The following is a 14,142-nucleotide window of genomic DNA, read 5'->3' as shown; positions in this document are numbered from 1 at the left end:
AAACCATAATGGAAAATATTAAAAAAAAAATAATGTAGGGACTCCCCTGGTGGTGCAGTGGTTAAGAATCCGCCTGCCAATGCAGGGGACACAGGTTCGAGCCCTGGTCTGGGAAGATCTCACATGCTGCAGAACAAATAAGCCCGTGAGCCACAACTACTGAAGCCCACAAGCCTAGAGCCCGGTGCTCCGCAACAGGAGAAGCCACCACAATGAGAAGCCTGTGCATGGCAACGAAGAGTATCCCCCGCCCGCCGCAACTAGAGAAAGCCTGCATGCAGCAGTGAAGACCCAACACAGCCAAAAATAAATAATTTTAAAAAAAAGAATGTATATATAACTGAGTCACTTTGCTGTACAGCAGAAATCAACACAACATTGTAAATCAATTAAAAAAATGTCTTAACTAAAAAAAAACATCATCCATAGAAGCCAAAATACAGATGCTAAATTCAAAAAGGAAAATCATGAAGGATGTGTTTCCAACAAACAAGGACATCTCCTACATAACCACAATAGGACCATCAAAATCAGGAAAGTAACATTGATACATTACTGTCATCTAATCTCAGACACCATTCAATTACGTCCTTTTACCAAAACGTTCCAGTCTAGAACCACACGTTCATGTCTCTTTTGTCTCCCTCAGTCTGCAACAGTTTTCCAGACTTTCCTTGTTTCATGAACTTGACACTTGAATATTACAAGCTAGTTACTCTGTAGAGTTTCTCTCAATTTGATTTGATACTTGACTCATGATTAGATTCAAGCTAATATACATTTTTGGCAGAAATATCACAGGAATGATGTTGTGTTCTCAGCACATTCTATCAGGTTGAGTAGGATTCAATTTTTGTCCCCATACTAGTGATATTAACTTGAATCACTTCATTAAGGTGGTATCTGCCAGACTTTCCACAAAGTAAAATTCCTTTTGTTTTTGTAATTAATATTTTGTAGGGGGTTTACTCTGAGACTGTGCAAATACACTGTTGTGCCTCATCTAACTTTCATTTTTTACGGATTCTTATTTTATTCAATGGATTATAATCAATTATTATTCATTTTGATGCTCAAATGGTTTCATATTTAGCCAGTGAGAATCCTTTCAAGCTGGCTCCGGTATCCTTTGACATGTCCCCATCATTCCTGGAACACTCACTTCCTTACCTTCTGGAGTAAGATGTTACAGTATCATCTTGTACTTTCTCTGCCACAGCCATTTCTCCAAGAAGTCCTGGTTTCTTTTAGTGAAGAATGTATTTAGAAACCGAGATCTAGATGCCAGGTATGCTCATTGGAGTGTCACTGATCCCGTCTTCTCACATGTGTGCACAAAAACACACATTTTCATCTATTATTATTTCTCAATCTTGAAAACTATATGAGTTTATACCAGTAACTCCAGTTCCAAACCAACACTACAAAGTTCATTCTCATTTTCTCTCTTCATGTTTATAACTCCTTCTAGGGCAGTGAGAAACCTGGCTCCCATTATAACAAATATATTTACTTTTGATCAATATCCCTGAATGTAAGCAATATTCCATTGCTGCTGTCACTGCCGTCTACACAGCCTCCCCCCCCCCTTTTTTTTTCGGTATGCGGGCCTCTCACTGTTGTGGCCTCTCCCGTTGCGGAGCACAGGCTCCGGACGCACAGGCTCAGGGGCCATGGCTCACGGGCCCAGCCGCTCCACGGCATATGGGATCCTCCCGGACCGGGGCACGAACCCGTGTTCCCTACATCGGCAGGCGGACTCTCAACCACTGCGCCACCAGGGAAGCCCTACATAGCCCTTTTTACCCCATTCAGGTTCTGACACCTTATACTGGGACTGTCCCTGTACAAATGCCCTTCTCACCGTGCTCAAGCTGACATCCCTTGGTGGGCAGTCACCATCACCATCCACTGCACAGATGCCTCCCCCTCCACCACTTGGGCTCAGATATCCTGAATGGACCTCCTTTCTGCATGGATTACCCCTCACATTCATTTGGGCTGCTCCTTCACAATGCTCTTCACTGTGTTTTAGTGACACCCAGCTCTGGGTCATGATAGCTTTACCTTGCTCAGCCCCACTTAATGGCTTTTGGATTGAATTGTTAGGGAAGGGATGGTGAAAAAGGAAGAGGACTGGTTTACATTCATTAATTGTTACAATTATAGCCTAAGAAACCCATAGTCTTTTCTTAAGGGGCAGAGAGAGGAATGGGATTAGCAGTATAGTGGGATGGGCAAAGCTTGGACAAAGCATCTCCCAAGACAGAAACTTCAGTATTAAAGTGTATCTCTAAACTCTTTTTCCAAAATCTTTCCTGCTTAGTATTCCTTTGATTCTTAAGGCTTTGTCTTCTTAACACAATTAAGAAGACTCTAGCACATCTGGTACATAGCCCCCAATTTGCTGAATACATGAAAATAATGCATACTTCATGTCATTTGTCTGGCCTAGTTTCCCTCCATAGTAAGTATGGCTCATGTCATACATTTTACCAAAAGCAAAAAAACTTTTCTGCACCTGTGTTAAGAGCAACTAGATAGAATTGAAAAGACAAGCTCAAGTCCTTTCTCATCCACTACCAAGCTAAGGAACCTTATTTAAGTCACTCAACTTTACTGGCCCCATCTCCTCATGGGTAATAATATACATATATACACACAATATATATACATATGATATATATACACACTAGTATTTACTGTGTGCTAACGTCAGGCACAGCATTACATACATTGTTTCAAGCAATCCTCACATCAGTCTTATGAAAGAGACCCTTTTATTATCCTCATATTACAAATAAGGAAAAAATAAAGTTCAGAGAACTTAATTTGTCCAAGATTATGCAGCAAGTGGTGGACCCAAGATTTCCAAATCTCAGCTATTAAACCTGATGTCATACCATCTTAAAAACATTTTAAATTCGAGGGGTCATAGATGATTTCTAAGTTCATCCTTGTTTTAAAATTCTAATTTTAAGAAATACTTAACAGATATTAAAGTAAATGAAGTTAAAACAATGAAGTAAAAACTTTTCTAAACGTTCACTCATGCCAGCTATTATAGTAGGTACTGGGCATACAAAGTTGAGACCAGATCTTTGCCTTCAAACAACTAACATACACTCATTATACCATAATGCTGTGATGGTCTTACCCACAGAATTAAAAGGAAACAGAGGTGTGGCTGAAACAAAGAAAGGTATTATAAGAGGTTTTCTGGAGGCAATCACACTTCAGTTTTAAAAATAAGGAGTTAGGCAGAAACATGACTTTCCAGGCAAAGCGATTAGTATGTGAGAAGGCACGGTTACCTTGAAACAGCATTGTGTAATTGGTATGATTGGAACAGGAGTAAACAAGGGGAGGGAGAAGGAAAATTAAAGACACTGAATCACAGGAACAGCTGTTTACCAATTCATGATAATTTCTTTTAAGTACAGTATTTTAGACCTCATATATTTAAAAGAACAAGTATCTAGCAACAAATATAATGATCCCCTTGTTTATACTGGTCCAAATAATTCGTTATCAAAGAACTGCTGCCCTGTGCATAAGCCATTTGACTAATCAACATCTACATATTCTTCCTACAGAAATGACTAAGATTAACCAGCATGGCCAACATTCCTCCATTCATATATTAAAAATCTTAAATTACAAAAATGTTTACTGTGAGATATCTTATGCATACAGAATAATATATAAAACACATTTACAATTGATAGAGTGAACAGCCAAGTAACTACCACCCAGGTCAAAAAACTATTGCCAGGGGCTTCCCTGGTGGCGCAGTGGTTGGGAGTCCACCTGCCGATGCAGGGGACACGGGTTCGTGCCCCGGTCCGGGAAGATCCTACATGCCGCGGACCGGCTAAGCCTGTGAGCCATGGCCGCTGAGCCTGCGTGCCCGGAGCCTGTTGCTCCGCAACGGGAGAGGCCACAACAGTGAGAGGCCCGTGTACCGCAAAAAAAAAAAAAAAAAAGAAAAAATTAGGCAGGACTTCCCTGGTGGCACAGTGGTTAAGAATCCACCTGCCAATGCAGGGGACACGGGTTCAAGCCCTGGTCCGGGAATATCCCACAGGCCGCAGAGCAACTAAGTCCGTGCGCCACAACTACTGAAGCCCGCGCATAGAGCCCATGCTCTGCAACAAGAGAAGCCACTGCAATGAGAAGCCTGCGCACCACGACGAAGAGTAGCCCCCACTCGCCGCAGCTAGAGAAAGCCTACACGCAGCAACAAAGACCCAGCGCAGCCAAAAATAAATAAATAAAATTAAAAAACAATAGGCAAAAGAAACAGATACTTCAAAAATGATATCAAAATGCTAATAAATATGAAAGTCATCAGGGAACCCCAAAATAAAACCATGAGATACCATCACACCCACCAGAACGGCTCAAATTAAAGGACAAAAAGACAAAGGTGAAACAATTACAAGTGTAAGCAAGAATGTGAAGCAACTGTAACTCTCATACATTGGAGTTTATTTTGGAAAACGGACATTACCTATTATTATGAACATATACTTACCGTATGGATCAGCAATTCCATTCCTAGGACCTACCCAATCAAAACATATATATGTACATACTAGAAGACAAATGTAAGAATGTTCCTAGAAGCATTATTCATAATAACCCCCAAATGGAAATAACTCAATGGCCATCAACAGTAGATGGATAAATATTATACAATCAAGAAAACAAGCAAAATTAATCTATGGTGTTAAAGGCAGGGAGTATGCTGGGAAATGGTTTGAGGGGAGCTTCTGTGGGGCAGGTAATGGTCTCTTTTTGAACTGGGTATGTTCACTGTGTAAATCCATTAAATTATGTACTAATGATATATGGACTTTTATGTTTGTTATCCTACAATTTTTAAAAGCTTACTAAGAATATTCTGATGATTTTTGGCACAGACTTATCAGAGGTGGAACCTTTTTGTGTCAAATAGGGCTTTTTTGGTACAAATCCAAATCCAATCGGCCCAAGAGAAAAATACTGGTTTAAACATCGAAATATGATCTACTAGAGCCAAAGTTTCAAAAGCAATCATCAGATCTTTGTCCTTCTCACCTCTCATTTCTGTTTTCTTTTGTGTGGGCTTTATTCTGTCAGGCAGTCAGGCACTCATTTTCCCATGTAACTCTGGAATTACTTCATCTTCACAGTCCAGAATTCTACTGGAAAACATCACTTTAAGTTATGACAAGTCTCAGAATTGGCCTATCTTGAGTCACATACCTTCCTGGAGCTCTTACAGCCCCATTTGAAACACTGGACTAAGAGTAGTGAAGGGTACTTTCCCAAGTGAAAATCAAGGCACTATTCTCAGAAATGGGGGAGTGAATGCCAAAGAGGCAAAAACATCTGTACATCTGGGGAAGGAGAGAGAAGAAATCCTTAATTTGCAGTTTCTCCCTGAGTTAAGTCAAACTTGGTTAATAAAAGTATTATGTAACAGAGCTATCACATGATCCAGCAATCCCACTCCTGGGTATATATCCAGAAAAAAACAAAAACTCTACTTGGAAAAGATACATGCACCCCAATGTTCATAACACTATTTACAATAGCCAAGACATGGAAACAACTCAAGTGCCCATCAACAGGCTGGTTTAAGAAGATGTGGTATATATACACAGTGGAATATTACTCAGCCATAAAAAAGAATAAAATATTGCCATTTGCAGCAACATGGGTGGACCAAGAGAAGAACATGCTTAGTGAAGTCAGAGAAAGACAAATACTGTATCACTTATATGTAGACTCTAAAAAATAATTCAAATTAATCTACATACAAAACAGAAAGACTCATAGACCTAGAAAACAAGCTTATGGCTTCCAAACGGGAGAGGGAGGACAGGAAGGACAAATTAAGAGTATAGGATTAACAGATACAAACTACTGTACATAAAATAAATAAGCAATAAGGCTTTACTGTATAGCACAGGGAATTACATTCAGTATCTTCTAATAACCTATAATAGAATCTAAAAAAAAAAAAAACTGAATCACTATGCTATATACCTGAAACACAATAATGTAAATCAATTACACTTAAATAATTTTGTTTTTTAAATATGTAACTTTTCCTATCTAAACCATCCATGCTGCTTTGAGTCTCTGAATTACTGGGAGAGGGAAATCAACAGTTTCTTATCAGATCTCTCCACCTCCAGTCTTTCTCCTAGGCTTTATCTTGCATACTATAGTCAAATGAAACCTTCCCAATATATGGCTTTAGTATGACAACCCTAACAAAGGAATCCAATTCTCCACCAAAGTTGAAGATTTTTAGCCTGTCACTCATGGTCTTCCATGATCTCACCCTAATTCTTTCACAGTTACATTATACTACACCCCTCTGTGTACACAAAGTCAGTGCTTTTGAAGTGTCTGTCACTGTCACTGATATATTTTAAATTATTAGGGTGTAACTGATATTTAGTATGTCAGTCAAGAGATACAGGCATTAGCTTTCTTGCTACTTTTCCTTTCTGGTTTAAAAAGTATAACAAAATGATTTATGAATGCTAAATTTGATCTTTTATATATATTTTCTTAAAGACAATATTCTTACTAAACTACGTTTATCCTTCTAAAATAAGACAATGTGGTAACTCTTCATGAAGTATGAGAGATAAAAATAGCACTTTCTTAATGGGAAGACTGTTAAGAGAACTGTTTTCTCCGTATGATTCATCCTTTTCACATGAATAAATTATTTACAGTTTATAACTTCAAATGGTTAAGTTTCAAAGACTTAGTACAGAATTTTAGTTTTATTTTGATATATAAATAGAAACTCTAATAAGATGTACTATATATTTTAGAGTATATTAAATAAGACATGTTCATAAACAGGCCACCTGGATCTTTAGGTAATTTCTTTAGGCTGGTATCTCCATCTTTTCACCCTCAGCTAAAACTGATTTATACACATAACCAATTTACTAACTTGCTAGGGTTTCAGAATTAAAGTGATTTTTAATTAAAAAAAGAGGAATTACAGCATGACAGGAATGACATTATTTTTAAAATAAAATATAAGCATCAATTAAACATGCAAATATATCACTATTTTTATTTTCATTTAAGTGAGTATGTTGTGGGCTAAAAAACTTAGACAAGATGTGTGATCTGTATTTTACACTTTAATACAAATTTTAGAACATAAAGTAAAACAATATTCTCTGTTCAAATCCACATATTTTTATCTGAAACATGACATTTATAAAACAAACAGCTCCTGCAACAAATGCAACATAGAAGAGTTATTTAAATTATTTTTTAATGGTTGTAGTGGAGGCAATTTTCCTCATTAAGTACTTACGGGGATTCAGCACTCTCTTTAGGTTGTTTGAATATAACCAAGAATGTGGTATTGATAAGTAAATATTATATATTAATTTAGTTAAACATTCAAGATAAAAGGATTGACTTCTGACTTAAACCTAAACCAAAAATGAATTTTGAAAATATATTTTAAAATACCCTCCCAACCACTGTTAACACACTCCTTTATGTGTTCACTCAACATTTTCCAGGAATTATAATTTTCTGTGTTTCCATAGGTCTTCCTATTGGGGCAGTTATCAATCATCTTCTTTCTCAATATATGTCTTTGCATTAACCCGTGCCATTTGCCGGGCCAAGTATCTGTCTCTCGCTGACATTACAGTTTCTTCGTTGCTCCGCTTTGCAAACTTGTTCACTGTCTCGTGTGGTGTCTCTTGTTCTTTGCCACTCCCTTGGCATTTCTCTGTGTATCTGTGTTTTGCTCCCAGTGATGTTTCAGAACTAGAGGGTTTCTCTGGGTTTCTTTCTTTGTCCTTTTCCATGTTTCTCATTTTATTGGCTCTTTCCTGGTTAAGAAACCTATCCTTTGCCCTAGAATTTGGGCTTTCCTTTCTTTCTTGATTTCTTTCTGAAGATTGAACACTTACTTCTCGGTTTTCTCTATCTCTGTATTTATCACTGTTTTCATATCTTTCTTTCCTTGCTTTCATATGCTCTTCCTTTTCTTTGCTTTTCTCTTCCTTCTCTCCTCCTTTCTCAATGTGTTGGTCATAATCATTTCGTTGTCTGTCTCTTTCTTGTTCTCTTGAGGGGTATTTCTCCCTGTCTTTCTCCCTTTTCCATTCCCTATCATTTCTTTCTCTCTGGTCTCTTCCCCTCAGTCTATCTTCTTGTTCATGCCTCTTCCAGTGTGAATCTCTGTAACTGGCCTCTCTGTGCCTATGGGAATCCTTCTTTTCTTTTTGGTAATCACGGTCAGTGTAATAGTTGTCCTCCCTGGATTGTCTCTCTTGGTGCTGATCTTCCCTTTTCTCATGTCCTCTTGACTTGGAACTTTTTGTGTGGTATTTGGTACCATGCTCTCTTTCTTCACTAGATGACCGTGAGTGGGTATGACTTCTGTGATGCCTGGAGTCATTTTTTAAGGTCTCTGTGCCCTTTTCCCTTCTGCAGTTCACTTTATTATCTTCTTCCATTTCATCATCCTCACTGCTCTTAGCATCAAAGTCACTGTCTGCATCTGGGTTTTCCTCTACTTTCACAACTGTTTGGCGAATGCAGTTCTCATGAGGTATTGTTCTGTCTTCTGAACTTACTTCATCGGAATATCCCTTTGATTTCTCTTCTTTTATCCCAGACCTTAAGAAAAATAATGTACAGAAAATGCTACATTATCAATTATAGTAAATAAATGAAGTGTTCATATAAAGTTCATCAGTACTTAAGTCAATACACCTACATTATATAAACCTGCTGATTATCCCAAATTCGAAAAGGTGCTGCTGTCTATTTACCTTGTAAACATCTGCAAACTAGTATTTTCTAACCATTCCGAATATTTTCAATATTGGTAGAAATGAAAAAGTAAAAATCAGCCCTTCTGTATGGACCACTAGAACCTTCAGGCAGGGGTGTGTGCAAGGTCTTCATTTTTGCCAAGCACAGACAAAGAATAATTGGGAAAAGATATATTCTGAAGTACTAGTTTACAACATGAGGTTCAAGTTGTGGCTTTATTGGATTTTTATTTTATTTTTAAAAAATATTTAAAAATAGTCCTGGAAGAAAAAGATAAATTTTTTCACAGCAAAATGATGACAAAACCTAATTCTAAATATCACTAAATAATCCCTCTCATGACTGAAAAGGCACCAGCATCCTGCTCTACCCCTTGGCATCTTTTACAACAAAATGGAAATATGAGAATCTATCCAGCTATTATGATCAGTTACATTAACACTGTTTACATCACCTACATTTTCCCAGCCAATAAGCATGGTTAATTTATTTACATTACACATTTATTCTCACTAATCACTTACCAAACAAACAAAGCAACAACTATGGTTCTCTAGCAATTGCTGGCAAAAGTGTCTTGGCTAAAGGACTCACTAATAGTTAGGAATTCTATTATTAGACTCTGGGAATTGCAACTACTATATGACATTATGAAGTTTCACGGCTGGCCTCACAACAATTCCAGATGAAACTCTGATTTTTCATTCAAAAACTTCAGTCTTCAAATATGCTTTCTGAGACTCATAATTCTCATCAATTTTACAATCAAAACCTAGTAGTTGGGGTGTAATCCCTTCTCTTCATCCTTAATTCCATTCTCCTGCATCTCCTCTTTCCCTAGCAACAAAGACTCACACCCTCTTATCTGAATGTTTCTATTCCAAAAAATGATTTCCTTAGATACAAGTTTAAGACAAATTTTACCTTCAGCTATAAACTTACACCATAATCATTTCACCATCCCCATAATATTTTATAATTTTATTCAAAAATCCTCCAATCCTTACTTTCTAGACCAGTATTAATAGAAATGTCTACAGAAATGGGAAATTCCCTGATGGTCCAGTGGTTAGGACTCAGCACTTTCACTGCCGGGGCCCAGGTTCAATCCCTGGTTCGGGAACTAAGATACCACAGGCTGTGCAGCAAGGCCAGAAAAAAAAAAATGTCTACATAGTAATGTCCATATATCTGTGCTGTCCAATATGGTAGCCACTAGCCAAATGTGGCAACGGAATACTTGAAATGTGACTGTTGTGACCAAAATTTTAGATTTAATATAATTTAAATTTAAACAGCAACATGCAACTAGTGGCTACATATTGGATAATGTATTTCTAAGCCCTTGATTATGTGAATCTTATGTTTTATGGAGGCTAGGTCCTATTTATGAAAAAAATATACTTCTCTTTTTGGGAGGAGATGTAGGGATATATGTATATGTATAGCTGATTCACTTTGTTATAAAGCAGAAACTAACACACCATTGTAAAGCAATTATACTCCAATAAAGATGTTAAAAAATATATATATACACTTCTCTTTTTATATACTATCTGAACATGCGTGTAGAATTACTGTAAAATAAAAATAAACTTGAACTAAAAGTTTTTTAATTAAAAAACTGTAAATCCCTAGTTATTCATTCAATTAGGTCAGGTTTGGCTAACAACACAATATGCAATACTGCAATCCTCTACTTCCAGAGAGTTAAAATGATCCCACAATCAAAAATCATGAACAGTATCTTTCTTCTAAATATTCCATATGCCACATCTCACCTGGCTTCACGAAAGCTGCATGTAGGTACTTCCTCTTCACCAACTGCTTGATTTAATAGGTGCCTATAAAATCCACTGAGATCGCTCTGCTTGGTTACATCCAAACGTGCTAAGAGAATGAAAGCAAAAGTGAGAATAATATATTCAAAAAGGCAAAATGCAGTTCAGTTTCACAGGCATAGAGTATGTAACACAGTGTATGAAGTGGTGCTCTAGATGAACACATAGTACATGCTTAGACCAAGTCTTATACATTTGGTTTTCTTCCACTTAAAGTTGATAAGCACTTGCCAATTAAGCTATTTGTAAGTACACATTTTACTTAGACCTTGAGAAACGACCACGAGTAGGAAGCAATGAAGTAAAGCACTAAGGTATTCTTTGGCCTCTGCACATCTTTGTTCTTTCTTGAATTAATGTTATTCTTTTTGTAAATGCCCAGTTAATGCTCCTTGGGTGATGTTACTCTAGTTTTCTCATCCCAGGAAATATAACTAGGATTTAAATCTCAGTTTATACTGCTTTTGACAAATGTCATGCTTTCCATGCCTTGTAATCAATGTTTTTACATTTGAAATCATTTTCTAAGGCAATGACTTGTGATAATCATAGTTTTAAGCAACAAAGTGAGATGTAATTGAAAAGTTCAGTAGAAGTAATAGTTATTAAGAGTGCAACTGTGTTTTTACTTACAATCTCCTGTTTTATAATATACATAACATCATATATCTTGTACCCTGCATTCATATACATAAATTATGACAACATTATAATCTAAAAGTTCAGTGATGAGCAAATGGTTAACCACAGGGCAGAACTCTCCTGTTTATTTCCTGCTACTCCTCTCCCTCTTTCATTTCACCTTCAAGTGCAGCAGCCCTCCTTTCTCTTTCTTCCTCTTCAGCTCTCTCTTGCAGTTTTTTCTTATAAGCAGATGTTACAAATGCCTCTTTATCATCAAATTCTCCCTTTTCCATTTCTCGTTCTCTTTGTATTTTCTTTTCCATTCTTTTTTCCTGTTCCTTTTTTCTGATCTCAACTGCTTTTAGTAAGTTGTGAATGTACTTGGGCTAGGGGGAAAAAATAAGATTATTTAGGAAAGAGTCAAAGATAATTAACTGCTAATATTCGATTTTTATCATGAATTTATTACTACAGAAATGCAAATAAATAGGACTGTCAACTTCTCAAAATTCAATATAAATTTACTAGCAAGATAATAAAATTCTTCTCAATAGAAATTTAAGTATAAAAACAAAAAATTATTCAAAATGGCATTTAAAAAATATCTCAAGCGAAATAGGTCATTTTCCCACTGTTTTTCTCTCCCTTTTTACAAAACGGTATTGTCTTACTTCAACAGATACGTGAATAGGAAGGCTTCTGACTAATTTTTCACATTAGTTGAAATACAATCATTTAAAATAGCAGCTTTAATATCATTTTAGAGCACCACTTTATCTGTAGATACTGTAAGATGTAAAGATCCTTAAATACCAGTCTGTGCTTTGTGAAAGAATAAGAGTGATAGAAAATTTGAACTTATTTCATTCAATCTCCACACCCTAACTTGTTTTTTCAAACTAAAAATATGACCATGTTACACGTAGATGATTCAGTTACCAGCTAGGAAGCAATAAAAAATTATAAGACACAAACATGAACAGGAGAAGCAGCAGTACAAAGACTTTCTTAGGAAAAACTTTCAAAAAATAATCTGTAAAAGTTTTAAAGCAAAAATCCAAAATTTATAAAATTGTTAGATAATTCTCTTGCTCCTGTTAGGATACTAAATATATAGTTTCCTAGGTTCTCAATCAAATCCATACTATCTGGAACTAGGGGCTCTTCACACTTCAAATACCTAAAAGCTTTTTCTCAGATCATTCTCGTGTTGAAATAAGCATAAGTTACAAAATGCAGGTCAAGGTCAAAGAAACTTTGTATTTTCAGCTACAAACCTTTCGGTCTTTTCCCAAAAGCAATTTTGGATTACTTTCTTCCTTTTTTTTCTTCATTTCATCATAAATACTGTCATATTCATATACAGTAGAATCTTCTGCAAGGGCCTTTTGGATTTCAAGTTTGGTCTTTAAAGAAAACATTGAACATGTTTCAAAAATATGAGCCAACTAATAGATACTACAAAAAGTCTAAGTAATCCTTTTGAGACAGGATCATAAATCAGAAATATATCATAAAAATTGTATCAATCACATTTTAAACTTAAAGCACTTAGAATAGAGCCTGACAGAGAGTTAAGTGTTCAGTAAACATTATTATCTATTCACTTGTACATAGACAGAATTATCTACAAAAGGACCAGGGTATGACTTAGAAACACCTAACCTTAATTTTGAGATGCCTATATTACATATTAAACTTCCATATCATTTTTACTTGTGTTACCAAATAAAATGTTCAAGTTTCAAATGGTAGGAAATATTTTTTTTTTTTTGGTAATTGAAAAATACTTTACTTTTAGAGATGTCACCTTCAGAATTTAAAATAAGCAGTATATTCACTACAGAAATACAAGTAGTTTTAAAAAAATTTTGTCTCTGATACGTTTTTCATAAAAATATTTTAATACGGACTTCTCTACTGGCACAGTGGTTAAGAATCCACCTGCCAATGCAGGAGACACAGGTTCAATCCCTGGTCCAGGAAAATCCCACATGCCACGGAGCAACTAAGCCCGTGAGCCACAACTACTGAGCCTGCACTCTAGAGCCTGTGCACCACAACTACTGAAGTCTACACGCCCTAGAGCCCACACGCCACAACTACTGAAGCCCACACACTCTAGGGCTCACAGGCCACAACTACGGAGCCCGCGTGCTGCTACTATTGAAGCCCACACCTAGAGCCTGTGCTCCGCAACAAGAGAAGCCACCGCAGTGAGAAGCCTATGTATTGCAACGAAGAGTAGCCCCCACTTGCCACAACTAGAGAAAGCCCGTGCACAGCAACGAAGAAGACCCAATGCAGCCAAAAAAAATAATAATAATAATAATTATAAGGAAATACTTATTTATTTTCATTGAAGTATAACTTACATTATGATTTGACATTTGTATACATTGTGAAATGATCACCACAGTAAGTCTAGTTACCATCTGTCACCATACAAAGTCACCAAAAAAAAATTTTTTCCCCCATGATAAAAACTTCTAAGATTTACTTCCCTAGCAATTTTCAAATTTGAATACAGTATTACTGACTACAGTCACCATGCTGTACATTACATCGCCATGACTTACTTTATAACTTGAATTTTGTATTTCTTTTTCTTTTTTTAAAAATAAATTTATTTATTTTATTTATTTTTGGCTGCGTTGGGTCCTTGTTCCTGCGCGGGCTTTCTCTAGTTGCAGTGAGCCGGGGCCACTCTCCGCTGCAGTGCACAGGCTTCTCACTGCAGTGGCTTCTCCCGTTGTGGAGCACAGGCTCCAGGTGCGTGGGCCTCAGCAGTTGTGGCTCGCAGGCTCCAGAGCACAGGCCCAGTAGCTGTGGTGCATGGGCTTAGTTGCTC

The 14,142-nt window shown here is 36.7% G+C and overlaps 1 protein-coding gene across 2 annotated transcripts in view; it reads right to left on the bottom strand.

Moving 5' to 3' along the window:
* Positions 1 to 7,148: 7,148 nt before the first annotated feature.
* Positions 7,149 to 14,142, bottom strand: part of NSRP1 (nuclear speckle splicing regulatory protein 1) — a 64,628-nt gene continuing 57,634 nt past the window's right edge. For both annotated transcript variants that reach the window (XM_030861918.2, XM_030861919.3), the window contains exons 4-7: positions 12,569 to 12,697; positions 11,470 to 11,677; positions 10,608 to 10,716; positions 7,149 to 8,667 (exon numbers count right to left, since the gene is read on the bottom strand). In XM_030861918.2, coding sequence (XP_030717778.1) covers positions 7,605 to 8,667; positions 10,608 to 10,716; positions 11,470 to 11,677; positions 12,569 to 12,697 — 1,509 coding nt within the window. In that variant the 3' untranslated portion in view covers positions 7,149 to 7,604. The remainder of the gene's footprint in view (positions 8,668 to 10,607; positions 10,717 to 11,469; positions 11,678 to 12,568; positions 12,698 to 14,142) is intronic.

The sequence above is a fragment of the Globicephala melas genome, chromosome 20 (genome assembly GCF_963455315.2).
Source record: "Globicephala melas chromosome 20, mGloMel1.2, whole genome shotgun sequence".
NCBI classification, from domain to species: domain Eukaryota; kingdom Metazoa; phylum Chordata; class Mammalia; order Artiodactyla; family Delphinidae; genus Globicephala; species Globicephala melas.
Note: the sequence above shows the minus strand (reverse complement) of the source record. Positions and strands in the feature narration are given on the sequence as shown.